The sequence below is a fragment of the Zosterops lateralis genome (assembly GCF_965231275.1).
Source record: "Zosterops lateralis genome assembly, chromosome: 11".
Classification (NCBI taxonomy): domain Eukaryota; kingdom Metazoa; phylum Chordata; class Aves; order Passeriformes; family Zosteropidae; genus Zosterops; species Zosterops lateralis.
The window spans coordinates 12,840,796-12,854,364 of record NC_139771.1 but is presented as its reverse complement, the minus strand read 5'-3'; the positions used below and the strand labels follow the sequence as shown (position 1 = coordinate 12,854,364).

Below are 13,569 nucleotides of genomic sequence, written 5' to 3'. Positions count from 1 at the left end.
AGTCAGCTGCCTCGGGGCACAGCAAGCCACGGAGCTTTTGGTACAAGATTTCCACTGCTGTTCTGAACTGTCAAGCAGCCTTGCCCCCACTGGGATGCTATGAAATGAGCCAGATTACAGCAACAGGAGCAAGTCAGATTTCAAATCTCTCCTGATCCTTCCTGAATACATCCCTGACCTCCCACAGAGACATCCACTTTGCTCACCTGGTACTCGCTCCAATCAATATTCAGAGATTGGGTCAGAGAGACTGGGATACTTAATGGAGCATCTACATAGTCCTGTAAAAAACCCAAACACAGCTGGTCAGAGAAAAGTCATGACTTGAAGGGAGTGAGTTCCAGAAAAAAAAAAAACAAGACAAGAAATGTCAAATGGTGCATGAAGAGGAAAACCTCTCAGCAAAAGATCTTTGGATACAAAATCCTGAGGTTCTAAAAATGAACTCAGACTCTTGGAAGGACTAATGGACAAGAGGAGCTTTTATGTGCTCCCAGCAGTGAAAGCTTGGCACGTTAGTCTCTGAATTTCTCTAAGACTGCCCTACTCAACCATCCCCTCAGTAGGAGACAGAATATGAAGAAAGAACTGAGAACCAAGGCTATCAATAAGGTCAGAATTCAAAACTGGAAGTAACCCATACCTTCCATGACAGGTCAAGCATCCTAGACTTCAGGATAATGATTCATTTATTTTACATATGGATTTTACAACCAATAACTTAGTACATTCCCCGTTTTGTGTGTCCTCCTTGTGATCAGAAATAGCCCATGACATACACACCATCACCAAGGAACTGGAAGGCAAGATTTATGCCCAGTAAAACACACAGGTCTCCATTTTGTAACATCCATGTACCTGTTTCCAGTTAAATATGAGACCTTCAGCTGTATAATCCCGGTCTTTGTAGTCCTTAAAAAATTCACAGCCTGCAAGAAAAGGAGATAATGAATAATGATTCAGCTAACTGGTATCTAACAAGTGAAGTGCCCTGTGGGACTAGGAGTGCCAGCAACCCCAGGCTCCAGAAATCCAAACCAATCAAAACTGCTGCCTGTGGGAAGAGAAGAGCAGTAATCCTTAGTACACTGTGCAGCACAGCCTCCAGCAACAACAGCCCAGGGCACTTAGCAGTACAGACACTCACACAGCAAAGGGCAAACTCCAAACACAGCAAATGGGGAGCTTGAGGGATTGATTTAATTTTTTTCCTGAACAAAAGGTTTCACCAAGGAGCTATGTTTTGCAGGGCCATGGACTTTTGCACAGATCTAAGGCATCACAGCTTGACAGGCTGAGTGAGAAGGAACCACCAAAAGAAGGTGTTGGCAGAGCCCCAGGGAAAGCCAACTTTCACAGGTCATCTGCTGCAGGTAACAAGAAAGGGCTCTGTCAGAGGTGGCTGTGATTTCTCTCACATTTAAGTCTTCTCTTTCAAGCATGGGATTCACCCCACCTGAAGGAAGAGGCTACATAATCACTTCCGAGCTGTCCCCCAAGCCCTCCCCTCCTGAAGTGTGTCCTTTGGCTCAGCTTTTCTCAAGCAACTATTTGAAGTCTCTGCTGCAAGCTGCAGTCACTTAGTCACAGCTGAACAGCAGCATTAGCACTGCAGATGCCTTCAGGCTACACAAAACACCTCTCCCAGTGTGTGCCGGGTACACCTCAGCAGTGCCATGATGCCCATGCCACCCAGACACCTCTGTGCCAGGCACAGAACAGGGAGAGTGATTCCCACCCCACAGGTCACAAGTAACTTCAGTGGAAAAAAAAAATAAACAAGAAAAGAATCTTTGTGCAAGGATAGGACTAATCCTCAAATATGCAGTCAGGACACAGTCTGTCAGTTGAGATTTAACTCCAATTAAATAATGACTTCATGCAAAGAATGGGGGACTATGGCATAACTGCTGGCATCCACAAATACCAAAAGTTTCTACAGATACCCCATTTTAAATCAAGTCTTTCACAGAGTTCTTACTCCTCACTTGGTAAAATCTGTCTGGATGGCTGAGCCCAAAGAGTGGTGGTGAACGGAGTTAAATCCAGTTGGTGTCTGGTCCCCAGGTTTTATGGTGCTCCCCAGGGTTCAGAATTGGGTCTGGGCCTGTTTAATATTCTTACCGATCAAGTGCACCCTCAGCAAGGAATGGAGTCACCATCCCTGGAGGCATTTACAAGACAGGTAGATGTGGCACTCAGGGATATGGTTTAGTGGGGGCCTGGGCAGCACCGAGTTAATGACTGGACTCAATGATCTTAAAGGTGTTTTCCAATCAAAACAATTCTATGACTCTGTTTGGACACTGCCTTGCTCACCTAAGGCGACAGAATCTCAGAATAACTTCAGAAACAAATTACAAAACAGAAATTCTTTCAGTGCAACCCTGGAAACATCAATAAGAATGTATCACGGCATTTGGCCAGTCACTAGAGGGGTTGCTGATCCTTAGATGTGTATGCCTTAGATTTAACAGAATGACAACATTCCCCCATGGACCAGCAGTGCTGAAATCAGGCAATATCTGCAGAGAGTATCTGCAGTTTTATAAGGTTTATCTCTAGCCTGACAGTGAAGAGCTGCTAAAAGAAAGCAGCTGTCCCAGAGGGCAGAAGAGGAAGGACCTTCACTGAATAATATTGCTTACCATATGCAGATCTCCATACAGAAACAACTCTGCAGCTTAACTCTACAGAGTCACTTCTTCATTCCTTATGGCCCTACAGAAGACCTGTGTACACAGTCTTCATCATGTTCCAAGTCTGGTGATGCAGCAACATGTATCTGTGCTACGTACTACAGAAACCAGTAATACTCTTATTTCTGTATACTTTGGCAACCTGCATGGCAAACTCGATAGAAATCTTCATGCAGCTTTTTTGAATTGCCACCAATTTCTGTATAAAAGGAAATACACCTTTAAAAATTTGTTTAAGAGCAACAACTAGCAATGACGGAAAAGTCTGGGTCTGGATCATCCACCAGAGTTTTGCTGGATTTCGGTTTTTTCTCCTTTTCTTTGTGCACTAGGGAGAAAGAAGAGTCTGCAGACAGATCTCAACCACAGCAGCCTCACATCTCATCCTGTCGCCAAGCCTGACATCAGCAGGCAGGCAGGAATATTCAGTTCATCTCTAAGAGTGCAAGTGACCCAGCAGCGGTTGCTAGGCACAGGGATGGATATAGCCAGGGAGACAGGCTGCAAAGGGCTGCCTCTGTCATACGCTGCAGGCTCAGGTGAAATGTTCTGCAAACACTGAGGATTTCTTACAGTGGAGCTCTGGAACACTAGACTAGAAACTACCCTTAAGAATTGGGTTTTTACATAACCAAGAACAAGATATATATTTTGCATCAAGTAGAAGTTTGGAGTTGCAGAGATGTCAAAGGCCATCTTAACCAGCTCCACCTCTGGGACTTTTCCTCCGTGCCTGAATTAATAAGGAAATATGAGAAATTATTTTGCCACCTCAAAGAGTGCCTAATGCTGACTCACACCGCCAGAGCATCCAGGTTCATTGCACTGCTCTCAGTTCAAAGGAGATTTTCTCCAGAGGGAACATAGCATTCAGCAAGTCATGGTCATTTACATATACACATACACAGAGTTTTTTCCCAGTTCCCAGAAATGGATTATCACCTGTCCCTTGTGAACCCCTCTTGATATCATTCCTGTACCTGGATATGGGATGGAGAGAAGTGTAAAATCAGCGTAACGTTGAGCTTTGTCCACCTTCTCAGAAGATGTCACGCTGCACAGGACAAGAGGAGAACAGCAGATATTTACAGAGTGTTTTTCACATAGACACCAGCACCCAAAAAACTACCTGCTGCATCTCCCTGCGCTATGACTTGATTCAGATGTGAGATGTGACTCAACACATCCACATAAATAGGTACAGCCCAAAATCACTAAAGCTTTTGTCTGAGATAAGTAGGAGAAACATCTCCCTCTGTTCCTGTGCACAGAGGGCTCCTTTGCTGTCTCCCTTCTGAAGGGGTAACTGTCTCGTTACTATAAGCTCTACAGGGAAAAAGGCACCCAGACAGCAGAAGACCGATGAAAGCAGCTGTATTGCCCATTGATACAGTTTTCTGTGGCCTAAAACCTTGGGGTATTCTTTACAGCATCAACAAACCTATCCTGCTGTAGAATTCTCCCAGAGACTGCTCCCAGGATGCTGAGTGCATGCCTGACAGCAATTCACATGTAAGGGCTACACTAGCTGCAAACCAAAGCCTGCACAAAAAATAAACCCAGACTCACTTCAAGCCAAATTTCACCTTCTTGTTTTCCACCATCAGGTCACAGATGTATCGGACAGACAGGTATCGAAGCAGCTTGATGTCGTGCCCTCTGACCTTGTCAAACAGCTGGGAATCTGCATTTCTACAAGACAGAACGAGGCAAGCAAGGTGAGCATGGATGATTGGCCAAGTTGAGTCTGATTCTTCCCAGCTGAGCCACAGTTCTTCCCTGAACCACTTCTAGCCATAAGCAGCACAGCACGAGCCTTGTCTCCACAGGTCTGAGTCAGACTCTGCAAACTGACACTGCAAGCTTTGTGCTCATGGTCCCTTCCCACATCTCACTCAATTCTGCAACAAACACATAAGATACAACACAGTCTCTACAGCCTGGAGATGTACTTTTTGATGAAGTAAACACAGCTGTGCCCTTCAAAAACCTTTTTTAATGGCTCTACATATTCCTGTCTCCAGCCCTTCCCTCTGGCAATAGATTAGCAGGCTTCAGCTACACTAAGTTCAGCCATCCATTAATATTCAAGACTCTTCCAAAAGCAAGGAAAGTAAGACCCTGAGCCTGGTAATGGGTCTCAAGCCTATGTCCAAATCCCAAACTAGAAAAGTGCAGAACTAGGGGCTGAGCCAATCAGCTTATCTCCAAACTCCCTTTTCCTCATCCCAATGATGCATACAAACCTAAGTGCAGAGTCTTCTTCAGAAATGTCTTCTGCATCTGCCCAGGCATCATCAGAACCACCTGCAAGAAAGGCATTAAGAGCTGAAGCTTTTGTAAACCAACTTGATCCCCAGTCTGACAAGATATGTACACAAACAGAAAGGTCATGGTTTGCTGCCTTCTCTTCACACCTAAGTGTGGTCCCCACATTTCTTCTTCCTGAAAATCTTGTTTTTTAATGCAGCCCACTCTTTCCTGGTCATTGCAAAGTATCTGGGCAGGTCAAACCCATGACTGACAGCCAGAAGACACCTCAAAAATGGTATGCAGTGCTTTTTTAAGCCAAGCTTCAGCTCCCACACTACAGACACCCACTTCTTCCCCGAAGAGCTTTCCCTGGAGTCCAGTATATCTCACCATAAGCAGCATTCATTCCCAATGATTAGTCAAGCAACAGCAAGTTCTAATCCTCTTTCCTCCATTATTCCCATCCCCAATGTTTGGGAATTGGTACCCTGAATCCTCTGGGATGCCTTTATTTGCCTACATGTTTCCTGCAACTCACTTTTCAACCTCAAGCTCTTTCATCACTGAGGTTCTTACAAGCTGTGGCACTGTCCCATAGTATGGTGCTTGGAAATGGGACACGAGGTTTCAGTCTTCACTCTGTCATGCTAAACCCGATACAAGCAGCACATGCTAGAGCTCTCACTGGTCTTAAGAGCATGGCCTCATGTGTAGGTCTCTGCCTCAGCACTGACCAGCCTCGCCACGCAGACAGTGACAAATGGTTCTTCACTCACCAGAGAAGATATAGTTGTAGCCAGTGCGCCCATAGAGCTCTCCCCAGCCAGCCAGTGTTGCTGATCTGCAAATATGCTGGAGGAAGATTTTTTTTAATTAATCACACAAGCTCCAGGATTCTTTCCCTTATCATGCCTACTTGCTGTCAGGTTACATAGAAAGGGTTGGTACCTACAGCTATCACATCTCAGCTGTCTGCCCTGCAACCCTGGTCCAGATTGAATTCTCCAAACACAGCAAACTCCCAAGTGCCTTTATCTGTAGCTAGTTTTTAAATCATATTTTCATCCCCAGTTCTCCAATGCATTAATACAGTCAGTTCCTGCCAAGTTAGCAACACATGCTCTGTTAATACCCTGCTCGAGCCTTATTTCCACATTCCTCTGGATGAGATTATGGATGGTCCCAAGATGACTCTGGGCAGTTCACTCCTGCAGAAAAAGGTCAGCAGATGCAGCCCATAATGGCTTCAGTCAAGCTAGATTAAAACTGTCACAGGTATGGTTTTACTATTCATACAGTGTTTCTAAATTCAACTAAGAAAACTGAATTAAGCTAAATTCTAAATGAGACTATTCCTACAGGGCTTCAACACAGTTTAAGTAATTCACATAAAAATGAATCTAATTTCACTTTCTTACAGATCCCCTTGCAGATGAGCCCACACATTTGTAAGACCATTTATGCAATCTTGCATCCCAAGGGAACAGACAAAGGAAACTTCACTGAAGAGAGGAAAGCTACTCAAAGGGAGCTGCTGGAAAGAGTAAGGGAAAAATAGGGACAATAATTATCTTTCCCCTCTGAAACGCCAAACATCTTAAGGACTTCAGAAGGGACATATATAGGAGGAAAAAAAATAAAAAGAGTTAGCTCTTTGGTGCAAGGCTCATGACTTGGTATGGGAGAACGGCCTGAAGTGCCCACAATTTATGCAGCCTAGACAGCAAATGCCACCTGCTACTACAGGCTGCCTGCTTGTACCTAAGCATAGATTTTTATACCATTTGGAAAAGTGACTGAAGACATGGCTGCACAGCTCAAATGTCAGAGAGAAAGGTCATTTTCTCATTAAAGACAGGAAACCCACAAAGCTTTACCTTTCCCTTGTACAGAATGACTGGGCAAACAAAGCGTCCTCTACACCTGGCCATCTTACTCCGGTTGATGAGTTCCTGCAGTTTGCCAACCTGCACAGTGCTTTCATACCTAGTGGGCAGAGATTCAGGTCAGTACACAGAGCATCTTCTCACACATCTTTCAGCAAAGCCACCACAGACACCCTGGGCTGCAATGCTACCCATTTCCCTAGAAGTCGGCTCTGAAGTTAGTAAGCACGAAAACACTTTTTTGAGAATTGCTTCTGCTGCTGTACAACACATTTGGACACTTTTTTGACTCCTTTTCTTTATTTTGAAAGACCAATGCACAGTATGTGACAGCACTATCAAGAAAGGGCAATATGACCACCATCAGTAGGGTCTGCCACAGACTAACACGTGGATTACTAGGGAAGGACAGCCAGTGTCTACAAAAAAAACATGTTCTATTTTCCTCCCTATCGTCTTTCCATTCAAAAGCAGCTCAGCACTACCATCACAGTGAATTCACTATTAGAGTGATAGTTTTGCAAGAAAAAAAGAAATATAATAGAAAATCAAATCTAGAACACTCCATGATCCTCATGCATTAATATTACCAGGTAGTTAAACAACTAAATCAGCTCGTGGGTTGAGGAGGGTACTTAGATTAATGTCACCTGCATCTGCAGAACTACATTTTGTTTGGTTTTCTTGTTGAAGTTAAAACAGAATTGCTTAACTGTTTAACTGTTTCATACCGGGAGACATTTTGGAAACATGTTAAAATTGCTCCAGTTTGTCCAAGTATCAGCCCACACTTGATAAGAATCCAGACTCACTTCTGAACTACACAGACCTCCAGGAGGAACTGTCAATGCAGAGAGGACTAGAGTTGGAATTGGAGAAGCATCCAGAGTGATACATTAGAAACCAGGTGAAGTCTGGACATACAAAACTGCATGGCTGTGCACCTGGAGATGATTAATAAGAATTTCCAGTTAGCCCTTTCCAGTAACAGAACTCGGTAGAAGAGCCAGATGAACTGCCTGATCCCTGGATGTTAATACATTATCAACATGGTAAATCTGAATAAAGGGGAAAAATAAGATCATGTGAAATTCCCTAGAGAGATGAAGAAGTACCAGTGTTACTGTGCAGAGCACAGGCTCTCAGCTGAGATAAAGCATCTGATTCTAGTGACCCACCCATGCCTGAAAAGGCACGGGAAGATGAGTAGGATAGCCAAGGGACAGTCTATGCAGCAAGAGAAACCACCAGGATCTGATGAGAAGAGCAGATGAAGATGAGCAAATGCACAGCAATATGTGCATCAGGGTGAAGGGGAATACAAGGGAGGAGGGGGAGAACTCAAATGTGAAGGACAACACTGGCCTAAGAACAAATAATTATCTTTATGATGTGTGAGGGCATCCGTGGACAGCAGGGAGAAGGAACTCTGCAGACCTGAGGTATTCTAGAAATATGTGGTTTTATTGCAAGGGTCGTGGGTAAAAGGGCTTTGCCTTCAGCCACCAGCCTCGGCTGAAGGGATGCCCCAAAGAGAGAGAGGGAGAGAGGGTATGAGGTAAGAGAGATCGCAGGGGTAAGGGAGGTAAGAGGGCCAGGAAAGAGAGGTAAGAGAGATGGGGCAGGTAAGAGAGGAAAGGTAAGGGGCTGAGAACCTTGTTACAATACATTATATCTCTTTTTGTGTTGAATATTCTAATTTACAGTGACCAACCAGAGTGAGATACAAAACTTACAAACTTTGCATACAACCTATGAGAACTACTATATTACCATATCATCCGATATTCTAAACTCTAAAGATTACTTTTCTTATCTACTTTTTCCCTAATACTTTGGCAGGGCTACTCCCTTGAGTCCTTTTGTTTTCTATCCCTCCACCTATCTCCAACTAATCACCATCTTTCTGCCTGCTATAATCACATCTCAAAGCTAGCTTTCATTTCTATTTCACTCACAAGTTTTATATTTTTAGTATTTCTTGCCAAGCAATCATATTTGTAAGCTTTTCCTGTCTCATCTTTCCCAACAATGATGGAAGTTAACGGAAGTTGCTAAACTTCAGAATAACTGAGAGTGGAGCAATGTACCAGCAGCTGCTATTCTGAGAAAAATTTAAAAAATTAACCTATTATTAAAATGGAAATTGATCTGTTTATGGAAAATATTATATGAGGTGGAGGCAGCAGAAGCAGGGAAACAGAAAACAAGACTTTCAAATCCTTTTTTTTTTTTAAGAATTTGGTTCTTAGAATTCATGGTGGTGGTTTAAATTTTTTCATGTTTTCCTGCATATACAATTATTTTGCTGTCCAGCTCCAAAGACCTTTGACATACCAGAATTTAAAGAATAAAAACCCAAGCTGATCTTCTTTAAACAATGTGAGCATGAGGGTGCTAATTGGAAAGGCAGGAAAATATGCCAAGTGTGAGAAGAGATGCCTTTGTGTATAATTCCCAGCACCAAACTATTTTGAAACTCAAAAGATTCTGATGCACAGATTTGGTTGTGGGGCAGTTTTTAAACGAATGCATGCAATTAAGAGATGTATCACATCCTGCACTCTGCTCGTTCCCTTTATGTTTCCTTTGCAAAAGCAAATATGGAGGGAAACAAGAACTTAAATGCAATGTTCCCAAAATAACTCCATGGCACTGCTTCCAAGTCCAGAAGATGAGAGTCAGCAAAAACGAAATACCTGAAAGATCAGAAATTGTAAGAGAAGCACCGCTCCAGGAGCTGAGACAAGAGAACAGGTTTCACTCACTGCACATCCCTGGAGAGGTTTCTGCAGCACTTGGGAATGAGACTGAGCAGCTTGGCAGGAGCCCAGGACACGGAGTGAGCGGGAAGCCCAGCACCCCACTGGGGATATGAAAGGATAAGCCCCTCTCCCCCAGGCACCCCACGCCTGTTCCTTGGGAAGCTGACACACACACTGGAGAGACCCTCTCTCCCATCAGGCATGGATGTGCTACAAATAAGGCTCTCATATCTTCTCATCATAATAACTACCCTCAGTAATGCAAGAGACAAACATGGAAACACAGTTGTAGCAAGACTCCTGTAGCAAAGGGGAAGCTGCTCTGAAGAGCAGATGTAATGTTTTTACAGGAACTAGTGATTAAATGCAGCATACATAGGAGTAAAATTTACAGAAGTAGGTTCAAAACACACAGAATTCCTCCTGCACCTGCCTGGATTTTAGAGTACTATTAACAAACTTTGATTGAGAAACATTCTTTCTTCCTCCAGCTGCCCAGCTACAGAACGAACTGATCTGGGCTAAAAGATCAATTTTTTCCTGTTTCCCCACATGGCTCCAGAAGCAGCTGTACTGGCAGAAATGATGGTACAGCAAAGAATTTGTACATGTGAAAATTGCTTCCAAAGCACCTCAGTATTCTCAGAGGTGTGAAGCTTCAAGTAGATCTTACCAGCTGACTGAAAATATTGCAAAGATAAAAACAGAAGTGTTCAAGGCCAGGTTGGATGGGGCCCTCAGCAACCTCATCTAGTGGAAGGTGTCCCTGCCATGGCAGTTGGGGTCGGAACTGGATGATCTTTAATTCAATTCCTTTCCAGCTCAAATTGTTCTGTGGTTCCACAAGCGGCAGCCAAAGAGATTCAGTCCTAGACGGAGTGTCTTGCTCACTGGAAGAGGTTCTTGCCTTCCATAACACAAGATGTGCAATGGTCTCTATTTCAAAACTGTTCTGTAGGAGTAAAATGATTAAACTAAAAGCTGCATTTGTCTAAAAATCACTTGGTGGCTTTTACAAAAATCATCACCTTGGAATCAGGATAGTGACAATGAAGTGTAGTCTGGTTTTGTGACTCTCTTTGAGGTAGTAAATCAAAACTTGCCAAGAATCTGTATAAATACAGTGAATTGTCACTGCTGGCTTGCAAAGGTCACGGAAGAAAATGGGGCACCAAATGTAAGTACTCTTGTTTTGAATACCTGTCAGAAAAATTAAGCATCCTTTCCTCTTGCGAGAGCAGGAAAAGCAGAAGCATTCAGTTTCTCTTCCCTAAAGCTTCCTCTAGTTACATTTAACAGCTTCATACTTCAGTTTCCTGTTTTTTGCAGCAAGGAGTTTAATCTTTTCTAATCTCATCCAACTGTTAGGCAGAAACTCTCCCACCTGGCAGTCAGTTGTGGCTGGTTTCCAAAGACCCCCTCCTACAGCACCCAGCCTACACGCCGGCACGGCAGCTGATGGTTTTCCTTCCTCAGGCAAAGCAGCTGGACATGTGAGAAGGACTTGTTGACCCTCCTCTTGAACACATCACTCTTGTCATGGACACACAGTCAAGTGCAAAACTGCACTACATTTTGTTGAACGAAAAAGAAAAAAATGAGAGGCTGTGGTTGGAGCTGGAAGGAGCAGCTCATACTCAGCCAGAAGCGAGACCAACGTGATCCTGAGCTTGTGGGTCAAAGTCCAGAAGTGTGTTGGCTCAGATGTGCACCACACTGAACAAGCATTTCCCATTAGCTCGCTAAACCTCAGCACCCACTGACCTGTTCACCACGGTGGGGAGAGACAAAATAACCCAGAACCTTGTCTGGGATGACAGAAATATCTGCCTGGACTGTCTCGTCTGCCTAGCCCATATCAGACCCCCTGCCCTGAGACGATTTGCAGACTAATATTTCCCACATCAGAGGCCTTGCTGCAAGACTACAGGCACTTCATCAAGACAGGGAGAGCAACACACAGGCTTGCTCCCAACCCTGAGCCTTCGGACGAGCTGCAACACAACAATCACCAGGATCCAACGCTGTGCTCAGGTTTACTCCAGGGCCACATGCAGCGGAGCTGGCACTGCCCCGGAGCAACCCTTTTTCCTTCACACCCTCGAGTAACAGGCTCAGCTTGGCAGCTTTCACCAGGCGGCCCAAGAGCCCCGGGAGGAGCCCCAGAGGAGCCCCAGAGGAGCCCCAGAGGAGCTCGGCAGCCCCGGCCGGCAGCGAGGGGAGTCCCGGGAGCGGCTGACACCACCGGCTATAATTAGCACAGCACAGCCCGCAGGGCTTTCCCCGGCCAGCGGGAGCCCCGGAGCGGCAGCCGCGGAAGCTCCCCGGGACAACAGCTCCGCCGGGCGTCGGCTGCCCGGGCCGGGACACGGGAACCGGGGGCCTTACGAGTCTCGGCTGGCGCCGGCGTCGCGCTCCAGGAGGACGATGTGCCGCGGGTAGTGGGCGCAGACCTCGCCGTGCACGTTGGGGATCACGCTGTAGCGATAGTCGCGGCCGAAGAGCTCCAGGCACCGCCGCTCGATCCGCTCCACCTGCGCAGAGCCACCGCTCAGTGCCCGCCGCGCCGCTCCCCGCTCCCCGCGCCCCCCGAGCCCCGGTGCCCTCACCTTGGCAGCGGCGGCACCGCCGGCGTCCTTGGCGCGGTACTGTACCCGGGAGAACTCCAGCAGCAGCTCGGCCAGGGCGCGGTCCCCGGAGCCCGCCGGGGGGCAGCCGCGGGCCGCCGCCGCCGCCGCCATGGCCGCGCCGCTCACCGCCGCCTCGGGCCCATCGTCCCACCCGCCGCTTCCGCCCGCTCGCGACGCGCCCCTTCCGCCCGCTCCCGGCGTCATCGCGGCGCGCCGGCTCCGCCCCGGGCACCGGCCACCGGGCACAGGGCCGCGCTCCGGGGAGCCGGGCCCCGCTCCGGGCCGCGTTAGCACCTGTAGGGAGACGCGGCAAACGCTGTCAGGCCTCGCCGGGCGGGCCCCGCTGCCGGCGGGCCCAGGGCGCTGCCCAAAGAAAGAACCCCGAGGCGGGTGTTAATTAAACAGCGCGGCCGCACGCACTGGGCCCGTGGCAGGGGAGCCGCGGGGGGAGCGGTATCGCTGCGGGAACAGGCCCGGGGGCGGCACCGGCTCCTGTGCCACGGAGCCAGCTCGGTGCCCGTGCCCAGGCGGAGGCTCCTCGGCTCTTAGCGGGGAACACAATGTGTCTTTCATCTGCATTTGTCTGATTTGCAGATCAGCTGTGACTCTTCACAAGCACTTAATGACAGCCGAGTTCAGCTGCAGCCAGCGCGGTGCATTCTCTGCCTGAGAGTGAAACTGGCCCGGCGGGGTCTGGTCTCTGCTGGGTTTGGGACCGGTTTGAGGCTTACGAGGCGGTGGCAGGATTTCGCAAGGGCAGCTGCCGGTGTACCAATGCTGAGAGCTGTGTGACACTGCCGGGTAGCCGTTTACCCCAGCCCGGTTCTCCACCACACCCGGCCTGCCGCACGCCGTGTGCCCAGCCCTGTCCCCACACCTGACCGGGCACAGCCCTGTGCCTGCCCTCGCTCTGTCACAGGTTTTGGGGCTGACTCCTGCTGCCCCAAAGCGGGCGCAGCCACAGTGTCGGCAACTTATTTTCTCCGTGCCCGCCGAGAGGGTGGGGAAGGTGTGCTGCCCGTGCGGGGGCTACGCCCGCGGGGCTCCCGGGCTGGTGCCGGTGCGGGGGGATGCCCGCTGTCCCCGCGGGGCTCCCCGGCCACAGGCCCCCACGGGGCACCTTCCAGCCCTTATCGCAGCCATGCCCCGGCGCTGCCCCGGGCGGGCTCGGCCCGGGGAACGGTCCTGCCGGACCGGGGGAGAGCAATGGGCCCGGCGAGCCGAGCCGAGCCGGCCGGATCCGAGCTGAACCGAGACCCGAGCCGAACCGAGCTCCAGGCGAAGGCAGCCGAAGGCAGAGCGGTCCGACCCCCGCGGGGAGCGCCCGGCGGGCTCG

The 13,569-nt window shown here is 48.1% G+C and overlaps 1 protein-coding gene across 3 annotated transcripts in view; it reads right to left on the bottom strand.

Moving 5' to 3' along the window:
- The window catches only part of MTMR14 (myotubularin related protein 14), a 31,746-nt gene extending 19,653 nt beyond the window's left edge, over positions 1-12,093 (bottom strand). For all 3 annotated transcript variants that reach the window (XM_083869227.1, XM_083869229.1, XM_083869228.1), the window contains exons 1-8: positions 11,992-12,093; positions 6,830-6,938; positions 5,729-5,804; positions 4,946-5,006; positions 4,269-4,391; positions 3,680-3,753; positions 859-929; positions 207-281 (exon numbers count right to left, since the gene is read on the bottom strand). In XM_083869227.1, the coding sequence (XP_083725353.1) occupies positions 207-281; positions 859-929; positions 3,680-3,753; positions 4,269-4,391; positions 4,946-5,006; positions 5,729-5,804; positions 6,830-6,883 (534 nt within the window). In that variant the 5' untranslated portion in view covers positions 6,884-6,938; positions 11,992-12,093. The remainder of the gene's footprint in view (positions 1-206; positions 282-858; positions 930-3,679; positions 3,754-4,268; positions 4,392-4,945; positions 5,007-5,728; positions 5,805-6,829; positions 6,939-11,991) is intronic.
- Between the last annotated feature and the right edge of the window lie 1,476 nt (positions 12,094-13,569).